We start from the raw sequence: 19242 nt of genomic DNA, 5'->3' as shown, positions 1-19242 counted from the left end.
TCTCAAGACTGTATTCCTAATCACCATAACATTGGCACTGTTTGTGAGTAAGCTACAATCCCTGTCTGTCAACCCACCATACACAATTCTTTACAGACTAACTGGTGTTAAGGCCGCAAGCCTATTTTCTTCCTAAAGTGGTCACTCCTTTTCATATCGGACAAATGATCACCCTCCTGATATGCTTCGCCCCACCTTAGCCTTCCTAGAAAAAGATAGATTCCGTTGGCAAGTTTCTACATTGATTGTAATGAGGAACATCAGGTGGACAATCAGCTTGTTGTTAGATTCTCTGAGGTGAAGAAGGGCAAGGCTGTGCAGAAAAGGGCAATCTCCCATTGGATCATTCTCTGAATCAAAATCAGCTTTGCACTGACTAAGAAGCAGCCCTCTGGGGACCTGCAAGCTTGTTCCACCAGAGACAAGGCTGTTACTTTTGCATTGGTATGTGGAGTGCCTGTCCTAGACATTTGCCACGTTACTACTTTGGCATCAGGTCATATGTTCACGAAGTGCTGCTCTCTGAACAAAAAGGTCCATTGAGATGGCCACTTTTGCCAGCTTGGTCTTGCAGTACTTTTTTAAGCTCGTTTTTAGGTCTCGGACTAGCGTCGCACTGCGTAAGCAGTGGGCGGAGTATACGATTTTTTGTTTTGGCAGTATGGGGGCTTGAACCCGCCCCTCTTCTCCATTGGCTGGCTTCCTAAACAGAGGCCAGCCATTGGAGGAGAGGGGCGTCACTCAGTTCAAGCCCCATCTTTTTGCGATTCGGGCGCGTGTTTTTTGCAGTTTTTAAGCCGTGACGTCATCCGTCACTCAACTGCTAAATACACACCCCCGAATCGCAAACTGGCGACGTTTTTGTTCTGCCATTTCCCCCGACCGCCGCCGGAATAAGTAGAGTCGGGAGCACGTATGTTGGCAGGTATGATTCAGTGCAGCCCTGCCTACCCTCCACACAACACCACTTCAAGGACACCAGTGAACGTGAACTTACCTCCGATTAGGTCCAAAACACGCAGAAGCCAGGAAGGGGCCGAGGTGAGGCCGCTGCCGGTGCTACCCGCGGACTCGGCCGGCCCTATCTGCGCCAGTGGATCTCCATGGCACTGGCAGGGCTCAGCTGTCCGAGGATGTGCGTGTGCCGCGAACTCCGCGCAGAGAGAACCAAATTCAGACAGAAATGCACCCAGAACGAGGGACTCAAAGGCAAAGCAGCCAAAGCGTGCTAAAGTGTTGGGAGGGGGCGCGGGTACAGGGAGAGAACTGTCCAGATGGACCCGATGCAGTGACTGACTGGCACAGCGACAAACACTTTTTGTTTTCGGCACATAATCTGCCCAATGACGCGTGACAGCCCACAGCCCCTGGTCACCCTGCTATACAATCCATCCTCACAAATCTTATCCAAATTATACCAAAGGATCTGGTGGGTTACCTGATCACTCTCAGGACACTCAAACCTCGCATGGTTGTACTTGAGGGAAATGCAGAAATCTTTCTTTGTTCCAACATCTGTATTGGTGCACATCCTCACCATGAGGCCCCGACAATACCATATCTCTGTGGATTTCTCAGGTTTGACTCCTTACTAGGGGCGTTCTTTGTACCCCATGTACTCCACGGTGGCAGATTTGAATGACGACAATGGACTATGTCACTGAATCACATTAGACAACCTGTATGATCATGTATCTTCTGTCCGTTTACTGAACTTGTGGCCCCGATCTTCTGGGGCAACCGCACCTCTTACCATGTTTACCTCCAGCAGCTAATCACTACATTTAAACTGGTATACTATACATTGGTAATGCAGTGCTTTTTTCCATTATAAGACCTATCACTTAAAATCTACACAATATTTGCGTAAACTCAAATGAAATGAAAAACAAGTGGAACTCATTTCTCTTCAGGGATAATAATTGAAATTATTTATTTCTAACCACTAAAACTAGATTCACTTTGCTTGAATATGCAAAGGTTTATAGTAAATATGCAGCATAGTTTCATTTGAACTCGTGTCTGCAGAAGATACCGGAGGCATGGGCGCAGGTGACTTGGTGAGATGGAGCAGTTATGACGGGTGCTGGGTCGATGTTAGGTGCGATCGGGTTGACCAAAGTAGTCCTCAGATCTAGGGACTTGGTTGATCTGGTCGTTTCTTTCAGTGGGTGGGGCTTTGTAATAGTTGATGTCGGGAGGGGGTAAGTTTGAGGGTCTGATTTGGGATGGAAGGCTTGTGTGTGGCCAGACCTCTTAATGTTCTTAAAATTGTATGTGAGTAGCATAGCCAAATCTGTTTTTTTCTTTGCCTTTTTGAGACTAGTCTGATTTTTTAGTCGTGAACAGGAGCACAGATCGAAGAATGGACTGAATGAACGAACTCCTATACATAAGAACCGAACACCTGTGAGCTCGGTATGACCCGGTGCGTCTAAGTAACTGTCACGTCAAATGACTTAACAACATCAGGTTCAACAAGCCTGTTAAATGCTGCTAGCTTTTTAGCCACAACTATTTGTGGCCTTTTTTTCTGTATATCATTGTCCAAACAGACCTGCTAGTATCAGTTTGCAAAGTGCTGTTAAAAAAAAACACGAATGGTTGAGGGTGTCACGTGTGACAGACAATGCGGGTAAAGCCTTTTGTAATTTGGGGCAGGTGTTTGCATGTCCTGCGTAGGGTCATCTAACACCCTGGACACCGATGGGCATTGTTACGATGAATAGGTACAAATGGGTTCGGCCTTCTTCCAATCCCTTCACTGTCTCTCTAACCGTCCCCTGTAGATTCTACCACACTCGTCATACATTCTTTAATACATCATCTCACATTTTGGGAGGGATTTTACATACCACAACAGGGGCTGACATCTGATGCAAGTCAACACCAAGTGGCCAAGGTATCACAAGCCAATTGTGCCATATTCTACACTATACATGTAGACACTAGGCTTGGCATAGCGGCACATGGCAAGGCACATTGGTGTTTCAATCCACCCCCCCACCCCTCCATTTTCTTCTTGATCCCTCGATGCACATAGGGGCATCAATCAATAATAATTTTATTTGATTCAGACCCCCAACTCAGGTCAACAAAAACCATGACATAAAAAAGATGTTAGATTATATTTTTAAAAGATATATTTTAGAAAACATTTTATAACAAAAAACAGGTTAAACTAGTTTGTGGCTCTGTGTGTGTGTGTGTGTGTGTGTGTGTGTGTGTGTGTGTGTGTGTGTGTGTGTGTGTGTGTGTGTGTGTCTCTGTGTGTGTGTGTGTCTCTCTGTGTGTGTCTCTCTGTGTGTGTGGCTCTGTGTGTGTGGCTCTGTGTGTGTGGCTCTGTGTGTGTGGCTCTGTGTGTGTGTGGCTCTGTGTGTGTGTGACTCTGTGTGTGTGTGTGTGGCTCTGTGTGTGTGTGTGGCTCTGTGTGTGTGTGTGGCTCTGTGTGTGTGTGTGTGCTGGGCTCTGTGTGTGTGTGTGTGTTGGGCTCTCTGTGTGTGTGTGTGTTGGGCTCTGTGTGTGTGTGTGTGTTGGGCTCTGTGTGTGTGTGTGTTGGGCTCTGTGTGTGTTTGTGTTGGGCTCTGTGTGTGTGTGTGTGTTGGGCTCTGTGTGTGTGTGTGTGTTGGGATCTGTGTGTGTGTGTGTTGGGCTCTCTGTGTGTGTTGGATTCTGTGTGTGTGTGTTGGGCTCTGTGTGTGTGTGTGTGTTGGGCTCTGTGTGTGTGTGTTGGGCTCTGTGTGTGTGTGTGTTGGGCTCTGTGTGTGTGTGTGTGTTGGGCTCTGTGTGTGTGTGTGTGTTGGGCTCTGTGTGTGTGTGTGTGTGTTGGGCTCTGTGTGTGTGTGTGTGTGTTGGGCTCTGTGTGTGTGTGTGTTGGGCTCTCTGTGTGTGTGTTGGGCTCTCTGTGTGTGTGTTGGGCTCTCTGTGTGTGTGTGTTGGGTTCTGTGTGTGTGTGTTGGGCTCTGTGTGTGTGTGTGTGTGTGTGTGTGTGTGTGTTGGGCTCTGTGTGTGTGTGTGTGTTGGGCTCTGTGTGTGTGTGTGTGTTGGGCTCTGTGTGTGTGTGTGTTGGGCTCTGTGTGTGTGTGTGTTGGGCTCTGTGTGTGTGTGTGTGTGTGTTGGGCTCTGTGTGTGTGTGTGTGTGTGTTGGGCTCTGTGTGTGTGTGTTGGGCTCTGTGTGTGTGGCTGTGTGTGCGTGGCTGTGTGTGTGTGTGCGTGGCTGTGTGTGTGTGTGTGGCTGTGTGTGTGTGTGTGTGGCTCTGGGTGTGTGTGTCTGTGGCTCTGTGTGTGTGGCTCTGGGTATGTGTGTGTGTGTCTGGCTCTGTGGGTGCGTGTGGCGCTGTCTGTGTGTCTGACTGTGTGGGTGCGTGTGGCTCTGTGTGTGTGTGGGTGCAAATGCAATAGGTCTCGCATTTTGCGAGAGATTAAGCTTTTGGCATTGTAAATGACAATGGCATTTATTTATGTTTTAAAAACAAAAATGTCACGAGCAATGCCAATAGCTCTAATTTTAACAAGGACGAGGCCGTTGCATTGTAAATGCTTGTTTTCACAGTCCTACCACCTGGGAAGAATTGCTTTGGTATCCATTCACAAGGTTCGGTATCTGCAGTTAAGTCTGCCTCAGAAGAACAAGTTACTCACCTTTGGTAGCACTCTTTATTGTAGATACTCCGTCTTTCCATAGATTCCTCATCAACCTTCCCATCTCCCTGCTCTTTGATCTGGACTCTTTTCCATCAAATTATTTTTTTTAAAGTCCCTAGACTAGAGATCTGCACACTGGTCAAACCAATCTGCTGAATTGCTCTGTGTCTGGTTGCCTAGAAAAGCATCTGACGTCCTAGAAGGGAGAAGGATGACATCGACTCGGAGCCTCATGGCGCCACTACCAATGCATAGGAATACGGCTGAAAGATTTGGAGATCCAATCTGATGCCTACAGAACATTCACAAGGGGAGAAATCTATGGTCTGTTATTTCCCTCCTATGTCTTGTTGAGTCCTGAGCTTGAGCACCCCTACAATACTTCCCTGAGAACCCTGTGACTTCTTGTCATCGCTGCCACTGAGAGTCAAGTACTGAGGGGCATGGTGCTTGGTTCAGTTTGCAGAGACAAAGTAGGACGGACCCTGAGGCATCAGAGGCAACACAAATACTCAACCCTCCACGGTTGAGGCACAGGAGCTACTTCTTGCACAAGGTCCGCAAAATACTTTTAAAATTAACATATGCTCCTTCTGATCTGATAACGGTTTATTAGGACCACCAACACAAGACCAGATAATCATGATTTTGAACAATGTCTTGGGAAAAGTTGTTTCCCATACTGAATCTAAATAATACTGTTGGACAGAGGGGCGTGGTCTGGCCACGCACGAAGATTGCCGCTTGAATCCAGAGCTCCGCGCTGAGGGGAGTCCCGGACGGTGGCAGGCATTCTTTGAAGAGACGAAAGTGGCTTTTAATTCACTTTCTGGGAGGAGGTAAACATGTAGATGAGACAGAGCTGTTTTGTCTCCGAAGACGGTTCCTGCTTCATGTCCAAAATGAGAAGAGTGGTGACAGTGTTATAAAGGATTACCTCACAGACTGCGAAGGTGGCGCTGGAATGCAGAGTCTGAGGGAAACACTGCAGTGTTTTTCATTCCGGACGGACGCATGGCAGATGAAACAATATTCAGGTCTGTGGAGTTCAAGTGAAGTTCATGTTCTGCTAAAATAATCACCTCTTGACTCACCGGACCGGCTTCAGCTGAGCTTCAGTTAGGGTCTGTGGAGTTCGAATCCTGTTTGGAAGACTGCCTCGTGAGACTGTTTTAAAGTGTTGAACGTCACAGTTTAAAGACATTAATGTCTTTAACCATTTGTGAGGAAAATGTGTGGTTTTTTTGCACAGACCCCAACGTTAGTTATCAATGCTTGTATTTCTACACAGTGAGGAACCTGATATGCTGACAAGAGTTCTTTGAAGGTGGAAACAGCAACGCATTTTATTCTGACAAATGACTCCAGCTGGGATGTAATTACATTTGGTGAAGTTCATATGCTGTTTCTGAAACTGCCCTATGTAGTGTTGAAATGGGTCCAGCTAAATTATAATTAAGATTTTTGGAGCTCCTGTTCTGCTTGGTAGAGCTGACTACAACATTGTATTCCAAGGCTTATACTTTCACTTTTGTGCAGTAAGAAGCCTAGTATATGAACAGGACTTTCTTGGCAGCATTTAATATAATTTTTACACAGTGGAGAGTCTAAGAATGTAATGCTGCCTTTTCTCAATTTTATCTAACGGCTGAAGACTAAAGTTAAGGTTTATTTGAGTTCATATATTGACTGAAATAACTTTCATAAAACGTGGGTATTATTCCACTGAGGTAAATAAGGTGAACAATTTAAAATATTCTCTCCTCCTGATACTTTGTCAGTAAGATAGTCAGCAATCTGATGTTTTGAACTCTATTTTGAACTCCATTTTGGCAAGACTCTCTGACATTGTGACCACTGACGCTACGTAACCAGCATGGTTTGAGACTGTTTGACTCACTTTATACACATTTATATCTGTTAATTGATGCACAGTAAGCACAAACAGAATTTAACTGTCCCATATCAAAGAAACAACGCAGTTAAATTAACAATGCCTGCTGGTAAAACAAATGGAAAACTTACAAAGCCACTCATCTTTTCTGAGGCCCTACACCAAGGTCGTCCTAATTCAGATGTGAGAGGTACCACTTCTTCGACGTCAATTAACCTCATAGATGCTATTAAACATTCCTCCCCAGTGCTGCGCTGTCCATTGGAACTAGTGCTGAATGGACGTCCAATGGTCGTGCGCAGCACTGGGGAGGTAGTGCTGCCGTCGGCCAATGCACCGAGGCAGCACTTAAGGGGCTAAACCTCATTCTACCGCCTCACCATCATCTGACTCAACTATGGAGCGTATACTCCAAGAACTCTCTGCTGTAAGTCGCCGTCTGGAGGGCATGGAAATGTCAATATCAACTTTAGCGAACAAAACTAAATCTATTCGAACAGATATTGCTGGATTCCAGAGTTGTATGGACAGTCTCACAGCACGAATAGTAACAGTAGAGAATCGCCTTGATGCTATTCCAGATCGAGATCAGGAACTCCTTTTTCTCAAAAGTAAAATTGTCGATTTGGAAGACAGAAGCCGTCGTGATAATGTCCGCTTCCTTGGATTTCCCGAAAAAATTGAAGGATCAGATGCTAAATAATTTCTCAGAGAAATTCTTCCAAAGATCACTGGCCTCACTTTCGAACAGCCGTTGCACAGAGCCCATCGTATTGGACCACCCAGCACCGGGAAAAATAGTCTGCCACATCCACTCATTGCCTGCTTCTTACGACATTAATAGGCCCGTCAACTTATTGCTGCAGCTCGCACTCAAGGCCCGTGCATATTTGAAGGTCACGAAATAAGAATAGCTGCAGACTTCTCAAAAGAAACTAACGAACGTCGCAAGGCTTTTCTGTCTCTTAGACCCCGTCTTCGCCTACTTGACATTAAATATGGCCTTTTCGAACCTGCGCGTTTGCGGATCACCAAAGATGGAATCTCCAAAGATTTCTTTGACCCAGGAGACCTTTGTCATTTTCTAGACAATATTTCTCCTCAAAATATGGAGTGTACAGAATTCAATCCAGATCCTATCTCTTCTCCTGCATACTCAAAATTTACGACATCTTCTAGTGAAATCCGACATAATTTAGATCGTTCTCAAAACAGAGGAAGAGGCCTAGACCGACCTGTACGTTCTTTGGGAGATCGAGCGCAGGCCCTTCAAGCAGTAGCCACACTAACGAAGGAAAGAGACAGAGATAAATCTCGTTCCCCCTTAGTCTGTTTCAGTCGAAAAGGATGTTTCCTGAACTATAACCAATGGATTGTTTTCTTGCATCCAGGAAAGAATGGAAATTCATCCATTAAAATTTACCGTAGTACACGCTCAGATGAGTATAAGATGACGGCTTAGACGCTCCATAGACAACGTCTCTCTCCCTAAAACTGGTTTACACTGACTCTCTCTCTGTGATACACTTTTCATTTTTCACATCGTCAACTAAAAAAGGTCTTTGATGTCCAGAGTAACTCAGAATGTTCTTAAAACAGAAGGAGTGACTCAGATAGAAATATTTACTTGTTTAGAGTTCAGTCCTGTTTTAATATTCTATTACTTCATATTAATGTTGTTATGATGTTAGCTCTATATTAATACTTCTCCAATATAATAACTAGTTTAACATTTTTTTTCCTTCATTCATGGTTTGTCTGTCTTTGTCTATTGTTCTAGCTAGATTTATTCATCTTTCTTCAATTTTTCCCTTCTCATTTTCTCTAATACTTTTTTATCTAAATCTTTTAAATTTTGTTCAGTCTTTTCTCTTATTATGAATTATAATTATTACCTAGATGTTTTTTCTCTTCTAATAAATTGTTTAAATATTTGATATTCACTTGTTCAGCTATTTACTTATGGCACATTTTTGAATATTTATGATGATAGCTCCTTGACATAGTAATATTCAAATATTATATTTTCATATTTGTCATTATAGATAATAGGATTACTGGTATAGTAATATATGACTACCTTGTGACACAAGCAAGTTACCCTATTATTGATTTGTCTTATTTTCTACACTGCATATATATAGGATAATGTTATTCTGATGTGTTTCTGGTTGGATGAGTTAACCATTTTTCTAGTGAATATTCTATAATTTTGTTATTTTGTCTGGTTCACCTTAATGTGTCATGCATATGCCTTATACCTTTCTTTCTCCTACACTGTATTCCCATGATACATGTTTCCTTTTCTTTCTTCATTTCAACCTCTAAATTTTAAAAGAATATATTGGAATGTGATCCATATTATATCGTAGATGGCTCCCTTACCACTGATAGTCCTATCGAATGGGGCTCCCCCGGCGCGAGTAGCACGCAAGTCTAGACTCGCAGCTAAAAGATCCACTTTATTGACACTGTGTTCATTCTGCACAGTACAGTACATTCATCTTCTCTTCTTTTTTATATTTTCTCTTTCTTATTTCTTCTTCTTATTGCTTTTTCCTACATATAAATCACAAGTGGTTCTTCTATATTCTTGGACTTATTTATATCTAATAGGAAAATGGTAATTCTTTAACTCTTTAATTTTCTTATTACTTCTGATTTGGAACCCATCCTCTTTACCTTTTTCCCTAGTTTCTTTTATCCTACCCTCCCCTCACATCGTCTCTGTATACTTTCTTTCTTCTTCTTTTACTTCCATCTCTCACAAAAAACTACTTCTTTTCTTTTCTCATCCTGTTTCCTACACTTCATCTGCTTCTTCCTTCTATTATCTTTATACCTTGCTCTCTATTCTTTATATCAACTCTTTCATTCAAACTAATACCTTTTCATTTTCAACACTCATATGGCTGTGAATACATCCTCCTCTCCCAGACCCTTGCGCATAATTTCATGGAACGTTAATGGCCTTACACATTTCATAAAACGTAAGAAAGTTCTTTCCTATCTTAAAACTAAAAGAACGGATGTAGCTCTCTTGCAGGAGACTCATCTAAATTCTTTGGAATCTTCCAAGTTGCAACGGGAATGGGTGGGAAAGGTCATTCACTGCGAACTGTCTGCGCAGCCTCTCTCCGACAAGAATCCACCAAGAAAATGTGGTGTTGCTATTCTTTTGCACAAATCCCTACCTTTCTAAGTCATCAAAACTTGGACTGATCCTGAGGGTAGATACGTCTTTGCTAAATTGAAAATTGGAGGGAAAATCTTCTGTGTTGGCTCAGTTTATGCCCCAATTGGTGCTAAGCGTTCTTACTTTCTCAACCTAAATCGTCTACTTATTGAAATTGGTGCATCCAGCTATATTATTGGTGGTGACTGGAATTTAGCTCGTGATCCAATTCTAGATAAAACTGGTCCTTTAGACAGATGTAATGCTGCTGACAGAGCATTATTGGGGGATATCACGGTGGACCATGGATTAGTAGATCATTGACGACTCGGTCATCCTTCAGATCAAGAATATACATTTCTCTCTTCGACTCATGGCTCACAATCTAGGATAGATTATTTTCTTGTCTCCCATCCTGTAGTTACACTTATTTCTGATTCCCATATATTGGAAGCCGCCATTTCAGATCATTCTCCCGTTCTTATTGCCCTAGAACTTGGTCTAACTTTTACAGGTCGAAAACCATGGCGCATGAATATCCAAAAGTACCGTTCACCTCAGGGCAAATCTCAGTTACGCTCCCATTTGACGGAATATCTAAACAACAATAAATCATCATCAGTTTCTTCTTCAAGAACTATTTGGGCAGCTGCAAAGGCAACTATCCGTGGTCAATTGATTTGGCCAACAAAGCAGCATCTTTACGCTGTACCGAACTTGAGGCTCAAATCATCTCTTTAACTCGTCTATATACCTCCCAAGCCACCGTAAGTAATTGCAAAACTTTGGAATTAGCTAAAATGGAACTCAATAACTTATATACCTCCAAAGCAGAATATGTCCTTCAACGTTTAAAAGGGAGACATTACGAGCACGGCGAGAAAGTAGGCCGATTGCTTGCGGCACAACCTAAACAACGTGAGGCCTCCATGGCCATCCCAGCAATAAGTTCTAAATCAGGTGAAACTTTCACTAAACCGCAGGAAATAGCCAATATTTTTGCTTTTTTCTATAAGAAACTTTATACTCCCGAAAATTCAGTAACTGACGACCATATATCCACTTATCTTAAAAATATTGATCTTCCGTGTCTTCCAGATGAGGATAGGCAGCTACTTTGTGGTGATATTACTAGAGAGGAGATTGCTGCAGTCCTTTCCAAGTTGCCTTATCATAAATCTCCAGGTGAAGACGGTTTTCCTGCAGAATACTACAAGTGGTCTGGAGAGGAAACAATTGACGTTCTTCATTCTGCTTTCCATGAAGCTATCCAGTCTTCTTCTCTTGGTCCTATTTCGAATAAGGCATTAATTGCGGTTATTCACAAACCAGGCAAGAATCCACTAGTCTGCGGTAGCTATCGACCTATCTCCTTAATAAATGGAGATGTCAAGATATTGGCAAGTATCTTAGCGGCAAGGCTTAGAAAAGTCATCCCCTCTCTGGTACATCATTCGCAGGTTGGTTTTGTCCCGGGTCGATCATCCAGAAATCATCTTAGAACATTAGCCCATACCTTATGGTCTGCTAGAGATTTGACAGAGGATGCAGTCGCTCTTTCTCTAGATGCGGAGAAAGCGTTCAACCGCATTGATTGGGTTTATTTGTTTGCCACTATGAGGCATTTTGGTTTAGGTGAGAAGTTTATCTCCATGGTTCGCTTACTATATGACAATCCAACAGCTCAGGTTAATTGTGGAGGTTTTCTTTCTGATCCTTTTTCAATTCAAAGAGGTACCCGTCAAGGTTGCCCATTGTCTCCACTCTTATTCCTACTAGCGATAGAACCTCTTGCTTCGCTTATTCGTCACTCGCCCCAGATTCAGGGTATACCGATACTGGGAGGAGTATCCAAATTATACTTATATGCTGATGATATCCTTCTTACGATTAAAGATCTTCCCCGATCCTTACCAAATTTGCTTGAAATTATTAAACAGTTATCTGTGATTTCTGGTTATAAAGTGAACTGGGACAAAAGTGAAGCTCTACCACTCTCTCCTTGCACCACAAAGGCTTCTATTGATGGCTATCCTTTTTGCTGGAAATCTCAAATAAAATATCTTGGAATTCTGATCAATCGAGGTTTGGAGAGAATGGTTTCAGATAACATCTCTCCTCTCATAGCACAAATGGAAGTTGATTTTGCCAAATGGTCTCTTTTGAGTTTCTCCATGTGGGGAAGAATACAGGCGGTGAGAATGGTTACTTTGCCCCGATTTACTTATGTTTTGGGAATGCTCCCAATTATTATACCTTTAGCCACACTTTGTCGCATAGATTCTCGCATTCGATCCTTTGTCTGGGGAGATGTGCGACCTCGTGTGTCTGCTTCTAAACTAATAGCACGCCGCTCCCATGGTGGTCTAAGTCTACCATCGATAGAGCACTACTCTCTAGCTTTACACCTTTCACAGCTGTCTTACTTGCTCCCAGGTGCAACTGACTCTCCTCAATGGGTTTCAATAGAACGCTCAATACTTGAATGTGAGGATGGTCTTAATTTTTTGTACAATGTTCGTAAACCTAGGACTATTCCTGCACAGCCTGTGCTCAATGCCACATATCAAACATGGCATTGTGCACATAGTCTACTGCGCATTTCCTATTGTTTACATTCTAAAGCTCCCATCTGGAAGAATGAAAGCATTCAAATTAATGGACAAGCACTTTCTTGGCCTGAATGGAGCTCAAGAGGAATCTTAATCTTAGATCAACTTATAGTAGGTGGTGAACTGAAATCTTTTGAGATTCTCTGTGAAGAATTTGATCTTCCTTTACATCAGGCTTCGAGATATTTACAACTTCAACATTCTCTGAAGAGATGTCTTGGCCTCACCCCTTGGATACTGCAAACTTCGCCGATTTTGACTTTTCTTTGCACTTGGGGCCGACATAAAGGTGTCATGTCAGGTTTATATAGATCTCTGATTAACCATTTATATTCGCAGCCACTTCTTGCTACTCTCGGTGATAAATGGCAGGAACGGCTTCATATCACCATAGATGAAGATACCTGGCCAGACATATTGGAAGCCCTGGATAAGGGCACTCGTGAAGCACGAATGAAGTTCTGTGTTTTTAAAACTTTACATGATTGGCATTGGACTCCCTTAAAGTTGCAACGAGCTGGATTATCATCTCATTCTAGGTGTTGGAGATGCTCTGAAGCTAATTGTGACCTCCTGCATATAATTTTTGAATGTCCTTTTATAAAACAATTTTGGCAGCAAATAGGATCTACACTACTAGAAACTATTCCTCTTTCACTCCCTTTCACACCTGCCACTATTTTGCTACATGTCTTTAGAAGTTTTCCTTCTATTTCACGACCTCAAAGTCGACTCTTACACACTGCACTTACTGCTGCTAAACTTTGTGTTTTAAGGCTGTGGCAATCACCTAGCCCTCCCTCCAAAGAGGACTGGATGGTTGCAATGATACAGACAGCATCCTATGAAAAGGTAATTTATAGGATACAAGACCAAGAACTAATATTCCAGCAGGTGTGGACCCCCTTTCTTTGCGATTCCTGAAATTCGAATTCTCTTTTATTTCCCTCCCTATATATAGCTTTTTCCCTTCTCCTTTTTCCCCTTTCCCTCCTTTTTTCCTCTTCCTTAATATATTACAGGTGTATATAATTTGTCACATACTGATTTATATTTATTATATTGTTTTGTAATCTATGAAATTGCCTATCTTTGAACTTCAATAAAAAATTATGACACAAAAAAAAAGAAAAAAAATACTGTTGGACATATATGTGTTGACTATGAAAAGCTTTGTATAAACCTTGGGGCTTGATAAGTTAAGGTAGGCTCTCACTTGTTGATTAGTAAACAGTAAAAAAAAATCTACTGTTGAAGCTCTGTGCTGCTTGCATTTGTTTGTATTGACCTGGCACATTTGTTTGAATCAAATTCTGTCCAGCTGAATAATCAATAACTCTTAAGCTGTACGAATATTTAATTTTTTATTCATTTTCATGAGACTGAACTTTTTAAATTATGTTCTGGGTTCCCTACCAAGTGGTTCCTTTGGGATTTGTGACCATTTCTGTTTGGCCAAAAAGTCTCAATACGCCAGATGTGTTGTACTGGCCTCGTAACAGGATCTGAGAAAGTCCCCTAATGTGGATGTCCTTTCTCAAAACATACCCTAGATGCCAAGCAACAAGTTCTCAGTTTGGGCCTGGATTTACAGCTGGAATGGATGACACTAGAGGACTTTCAAAAGCACCTTGATGGCGTGGACGAGATCATTTCGGCAACTGAGCCAATATCAAACCGTGAGTGATGGTGATTGTTTCGGTTACGTTTGTGGCAGTATTTATTAAAAAGGTTTTCAAAATTCCTCATTTTTTTCTCCTTTAGCTCAACTGAGAGAAGCAGTCCGGAATGGTGACTACACAGCTGTAAAACTTGCACTTAACTCAAAGGAACAATATGACTTAGAACAAGAGGTGAGAGTGATAAGTGCTCCTGTGTTCTGATGTAGTGAATGTATATGACAGGCAGTTGAATATGGCAAGAGTACGAATCGCTTAGAGGATGAAGTGGAACTGTGGAACATTTAAAGTTGCAAGAGGATAAGGTAACATACAGTGTTCATCACTGTAGAAGATAGTTTGTTGTTCTCTCTGCATGGTAATTTGCAGACCTGAAGGCTAATTGGTGGTTCTTTCACTGCCTTTCTACCTCTCCCTTTCACCTCCCATACCCACTTTTCCAAACTTGTCAAAGTGAGCATTAACAATTCTCATCAGTCTTAGTCACTGGCCTTCGATCTCCTGCAACTTTCTATGATATGTCCTTTTTTTAAATTTAACCCATAAACTATATCCTCCTCTTTTTCTACAAAGGATGTCCTATTTTCTTTGTAATGCTTCACTCACATTGGAGACCTCTAACCCTTGAAGCCCCTGCATGGTCATACATCTCCACTTTCCCTCCCCAAGAAGGAAGCAGACAGTAGTGACCTTTTTTTGGTATTGTGTTGCTGATTACACCTACACTCATGGATCCTATTGGAGGGATATTGATAATGCAAACTGCAGGTTTATAAGAACAAATGCAGTTTTCCCTCTTGAGGTGGCTAATTGGTGGAAATATACTTTATTTTGAATCTGTAATCTTTTCTGTAGAGAGACATAATTAAAGATGAAAGAAAATTTTGAAAAAACTTTCCTTACCAAAGTAACTTTAGATATCCATTTAATCAGACTATATTTTAGCCAACCCTGTTCATGCCAGCAAAGAAATGTTTTTACACCCTACATTTAAAGTGAGGTCTGAAATGCTATATCAACAAACAATAGTGACCTGAACATTTTAATCCGTCATTTACTTTTGGCACTGTCCCATTAGTGAAATCAGTACAGATCAAAGCTTATTGGAATGTCTTGTCATTCTTTTTTTATTATCAGAAAACAAATCTGTCTTGTTCAGAAAAAAAATAGAGCTTGTGTCTACCATATTATTTTTGACTGAATTTAATTTAGAATCGATTTGTTCACCTACTACTCCAGCATCTGTCATCTTCATGTCTCACTAAAGAAAATAATGAGCTTGCTGGTCTAATGAGTGATTTTGAATATAAAGACCAATCGATGAAGAAGGAAAAGTACTTGTAATTCAATTGGTCCATTATTGTCCATTATTGGGTTGTTTAATTGATAACCAGCAGTAAACTATCTCACTCCTCTCCTTGAAACTTGGAGATAGATTTATTTTTTGATCAGTACAAGATCTTCAAAAAAAAATTACCTCAACAATTAGAACTTTGTCTTCTGGGAATGCACGGTGAGCCAGGAAACCTAAAGGCACTGTGAGGAAATGCTATCCACTCATTCCCTTCAAAGTTTTCACTGCTGCTTAACCTCAGTTTTTTACCAAAGATGCTGCACAATTTGAGAAAGAGACTGGGCTGCTACATAATTTGTTGACAAACGTTTGTCTCAGTTAATTATGGTTCTCTAATCTTCAAGTTCTAGCCTTCCATTTCATAGAGATCTGTTGCCTTAGAAGAAAAGATGTGGTCTCTCACCTTGTGCCTGAGCATGACTAAATACAAGCCCACCCAATCCTCCATAGAGTTCTGGGTTACTCCATGCCTGTCTAACTAAAGTACCTGAATGGCTAGACACGGGTGAAAGGGGTAATGACACAGGGTAAGTCAAGGGAGACTCCATCTGTAACTCTCAATACCTAGCCGCTTTCCTTTTCCATATTAAAGAAGGATTGCCCATAGGAATCTGGAAGAGGTACACACAGATAATAGCAGACACTGTGATACTCCCAGATAAAGGAATCAATAAGTAAAACAACAAAACTCAGCAACCAGTACTCTCGTACTGATTGCAGAGAAAGGTAACAAGGCATCACTAGAAAACAAAAAAAGTGCAAGCCGAAGGTAAAGGCCTGGTGACAAACTCTGGAGCAAGGGAGAAATCCACCAATAGGCAATGTTGCCATGCTGTAACTGCAGGTTCCAAGTGGATCCTTATACTCTCTGTACCAGTAATTACTGGATTGTGAATCTGATTTTGTTTGATTGTAGTCCTTTGGCCTCCTTCATTGAGGTCCTCTTTTAGTCAGACTAGTAATGATCACCATCTTCAATATGCACCCCATTTTTAAAGCCTGATGAGACTTATTCCTCCTCTTTGCTATGCACTCCCAAGCATCTGCAATCAACCCCCCTAAACTGCCTGTTGCTCTGCCACACTTTGTGCCCTCCTGGCTCTCACCATCATTGCAGAATCTACATCAGACTCACAGAGCCACCCATAAACCCTACACATTGAGTTCCTAGCACTCTACCACTCCCCGTTATGATGGCCGCGTAGTGAAAGAGCTCCGCTAAATCCTTGATTTTCCCCGTAAATCCGACACTTTTATCCGATTCCCGTGTGCGGAGAAGGCATCGGAGGTCTTCAGCAAGCCAGCGGCTTCAATTTCCGGTGTTGAGGGACCCCCTAAGGTGTAGCGCTATCTGCTTTGCCGCTGGGCCTGTGAGGTGTCTCTGGCCGGGACCTGCCGCAGTGGAGGGGGCGGTGGAGCGGCGCGCCGACAACTGGGTCTGACTGACGCGAGATCATGGCTGGAGGCCTGTGCTGGTGCACTGACTCTGTGCCAACGGAGCAGCGCCTGGGGAACCTGACCCGACTGGTGCATCAGCGCGAGAGGCATAGTTCTGCCTTTACTGGTGGGGAACACCAGGGATCCACTCCGGACGTGGGGACATCGGCTCTCTGGCAGAAGGGGAGAACAACAGCCCAGGAGAGCTCCAGGCTCCAACGCAATCTTCCCCGGGTGGAACCCGCACGCTGCGGTTAGGTGCGGCGCTCTGACTCTGTAACACTGCCAGCAGTACCCGATCTGGGGCCTCTAACAACAGTGTGTGCGGCGGCAGCGGGGGTCCACATCACCACAGCCCGGCGCAGCACTCACAGTGGGGACAGCTGGGCCGAAATGTCGCCACATGACCCATCCTGTGAAAGCCTTGGGACCTTCCCTGAGATTGCCCAAGAAGTCCTCCCCTGTGGCAGCATCTGGCAGGGCCGCCAGGACCGTGTCGGTGCACTGGGACTGGGGCCTGACCACTTATTGTGACTCGAAGCGCTGGCTGAGATTGGGAACAATGACGGAGTTAGGGACACCATAGCCGTGCCTGGCGACTCCCCGGACCAAGGTGGTAGGACCAGTCAGGAACTGTAGACGGCAACTCTGAAACCTATTTTGCCCGCTATTGCCTAACACCCCAATATCCTAAGCAAGCGACCTGCCCACACTGCTGCTTTGCTGGACTACTGACGGGTCTGAAGACCCGGAGAACTGAGAGCGGTGGCCGCGGTGGGTGTGGTGAGAGTGACGCTTGTTGGGGGCACCGCTGGGATTCCAGTGGAGATGGTGAGAGTATACATAACAAAGAAGGGAGGTAGAGTACAACGTAGGATTCCTACTCCACGGGCACTGATAAATAAACAAGAAGAATCCTACTACCAGTGTGTAAAAAAAGGAAAAAGAGGAGATGGTGAGAGTGCCTGGGACTTATCTGATAATTGCTACGTCGTGCCCTTTGGCCCCGGGAGCGGTGCCCTAGCCTTATGGCTCCACTGCCAGAGACAGGTGAATCAGTGTGCGGACAAGCCAGACACAACGAACTGCGACCATGTCGGGCCCGAAGGTTCGAGGGTAACCAAGCAGACTCAACTTGACAAATTCACCCTGCCAAAACCTGCGGGCACTGAATCCCACCCAAGAGGCGGGGTGGCCTACGGACCTGAAACTGAATGCACCGAACTGATCCTACAGGATGTAATAAAGGCTATCTCGGGAGTCCGTACATCTCTTGAGCAACGAATGGACACCATCTCCACTGATGTAACTTATCAGAGCGGATATGTCAAAAATCTGCGAGAAAGTAAAGGTCACTTCTAGCCTCCAGGGGGACACTGTGCAACTGCAGCAGGAGGTCAAGGGACTCCAGGAGTTTCAGAAATAGTCCGAAGACAAACTCGATGACTACGAAGGCCGCACAAGAAGGAATAACAGCTGCATAGTTGGGTTCCCGAGAAGGTGGAAGGGTCGGCGGCGGACCTCTTTGTAGAGGAACGTGTTCTCAACCACATGCAACCCAAGGGCCTCCAAATTTTTGTGGTGGAAAGGGCACATAGTGCCGGCCAGGTGCACCACCGCGCCACATCCTGGCCAGATTGCTTAACTTTAGAGACCGAGACATCAAACTTAAAACTGCCAGAGTGGCTCCTCCTCTCCGCTATCAGAATGCAGAGATCCCTCTCTTTCCGGACTTCACCCTGCGAAAGCAATAGAGGTTATTCCGTGAGGTGACACTTGAACTACTCGACAGAGGGGTGAAGTATGCCATGCTTTTCCCTGCCAAGTTGAGAGTGGAGGCAGAGGGTTAGGCGTGGTTTTTTGAATGTCCTGAGGAGGTGGCGGCGGACTGGCTGGAGGGCTGGAGAGGTGCGAAGTAACACAATTCCCGCTGAACGATGTCCAGGACTATGTCTCTTGACAGCCAAGCCAGATCGAACTGTATGTATATCATGGCTAGGTTTTTTTTTTTTCTGTACCCCTGCCCATTGGACGCCCGCTCCCGCCTCCCAGCTGCTCCTCCCTCCCACTTGGCCTCATATGGAGGCCGCACGGCGCAGGTGAGTGTGTCCTGACCCAGGACATCCCTCCACGCCGCACGGCTCCACAGCTGCGAGCACGCCTCTGACCTCAGCGCCGCAGGTTCGCCCCTGGACTCGCTGTCTCCCTGCGGCCATCTTGTCCTTTTTTCCTGCTATTGCCCACATGGGACTTGACTTGTGATTTTGTGTTTGTACTCTTTAGTGTTTTACTGGTTACTGTTTTACTTTTTCCCTCGTTTGTTTTCTGTACCCCTGCCCTCTGGTGTGCCCCGACCCCCGCTTCCCGCCGCTGCTCCCTCGCGGCCCCGCCCCCTTTTTTCTGTACCCCCGCCCATTGGACGCCCCACTCCCGCCTCCCAGCTGCTC

General features: G+C 44.0%; 1 protein-coding gene across 1 annotated transcript in view; it reads left to right on the top strand.

Annotated features, from left to right (window-relative positions):
- The window catches only part of MPHOSPH8 (M-phase phosphoprotein 8), a 284316-nt gene that overhangs the window by 164459 nt on the left and 100615 nt on the right, over positions 1 to 19242 (top strand). The window contains exons 6-7 of the mRNA XM_086935216.1: positions 13879 to 14004; positions 14090 to 14178. Coding sequence (XP_086791342.1) covers positions 13879 to 14004; positions 14090 to 14178 — 215 coding nt within the window. The remainder of the gene's footprint in view (positions 1 to 13878; positions 14005 to 14089; positions 14179 to 19242) is intronic.

This window comes from Lissotriton vulgaris, chromosome 8 (genome assembly GCF_964263255.1).
Source record: "Lissotriton vulgaris chromosome 8, aLisVul1.2, whole genome shotgun sequence".
NCBI classification, from domain to species: Eukaryota; Metazoa; Chordata; class Amphibia; order Caudata; family Salamandridae; genus Lissotriton; species Lissotriton vulgaris.
Note: the sequence above shows the minus strand (reverse complement) of the source record. Positions and strands in the feature narration are given on the sequence as shown.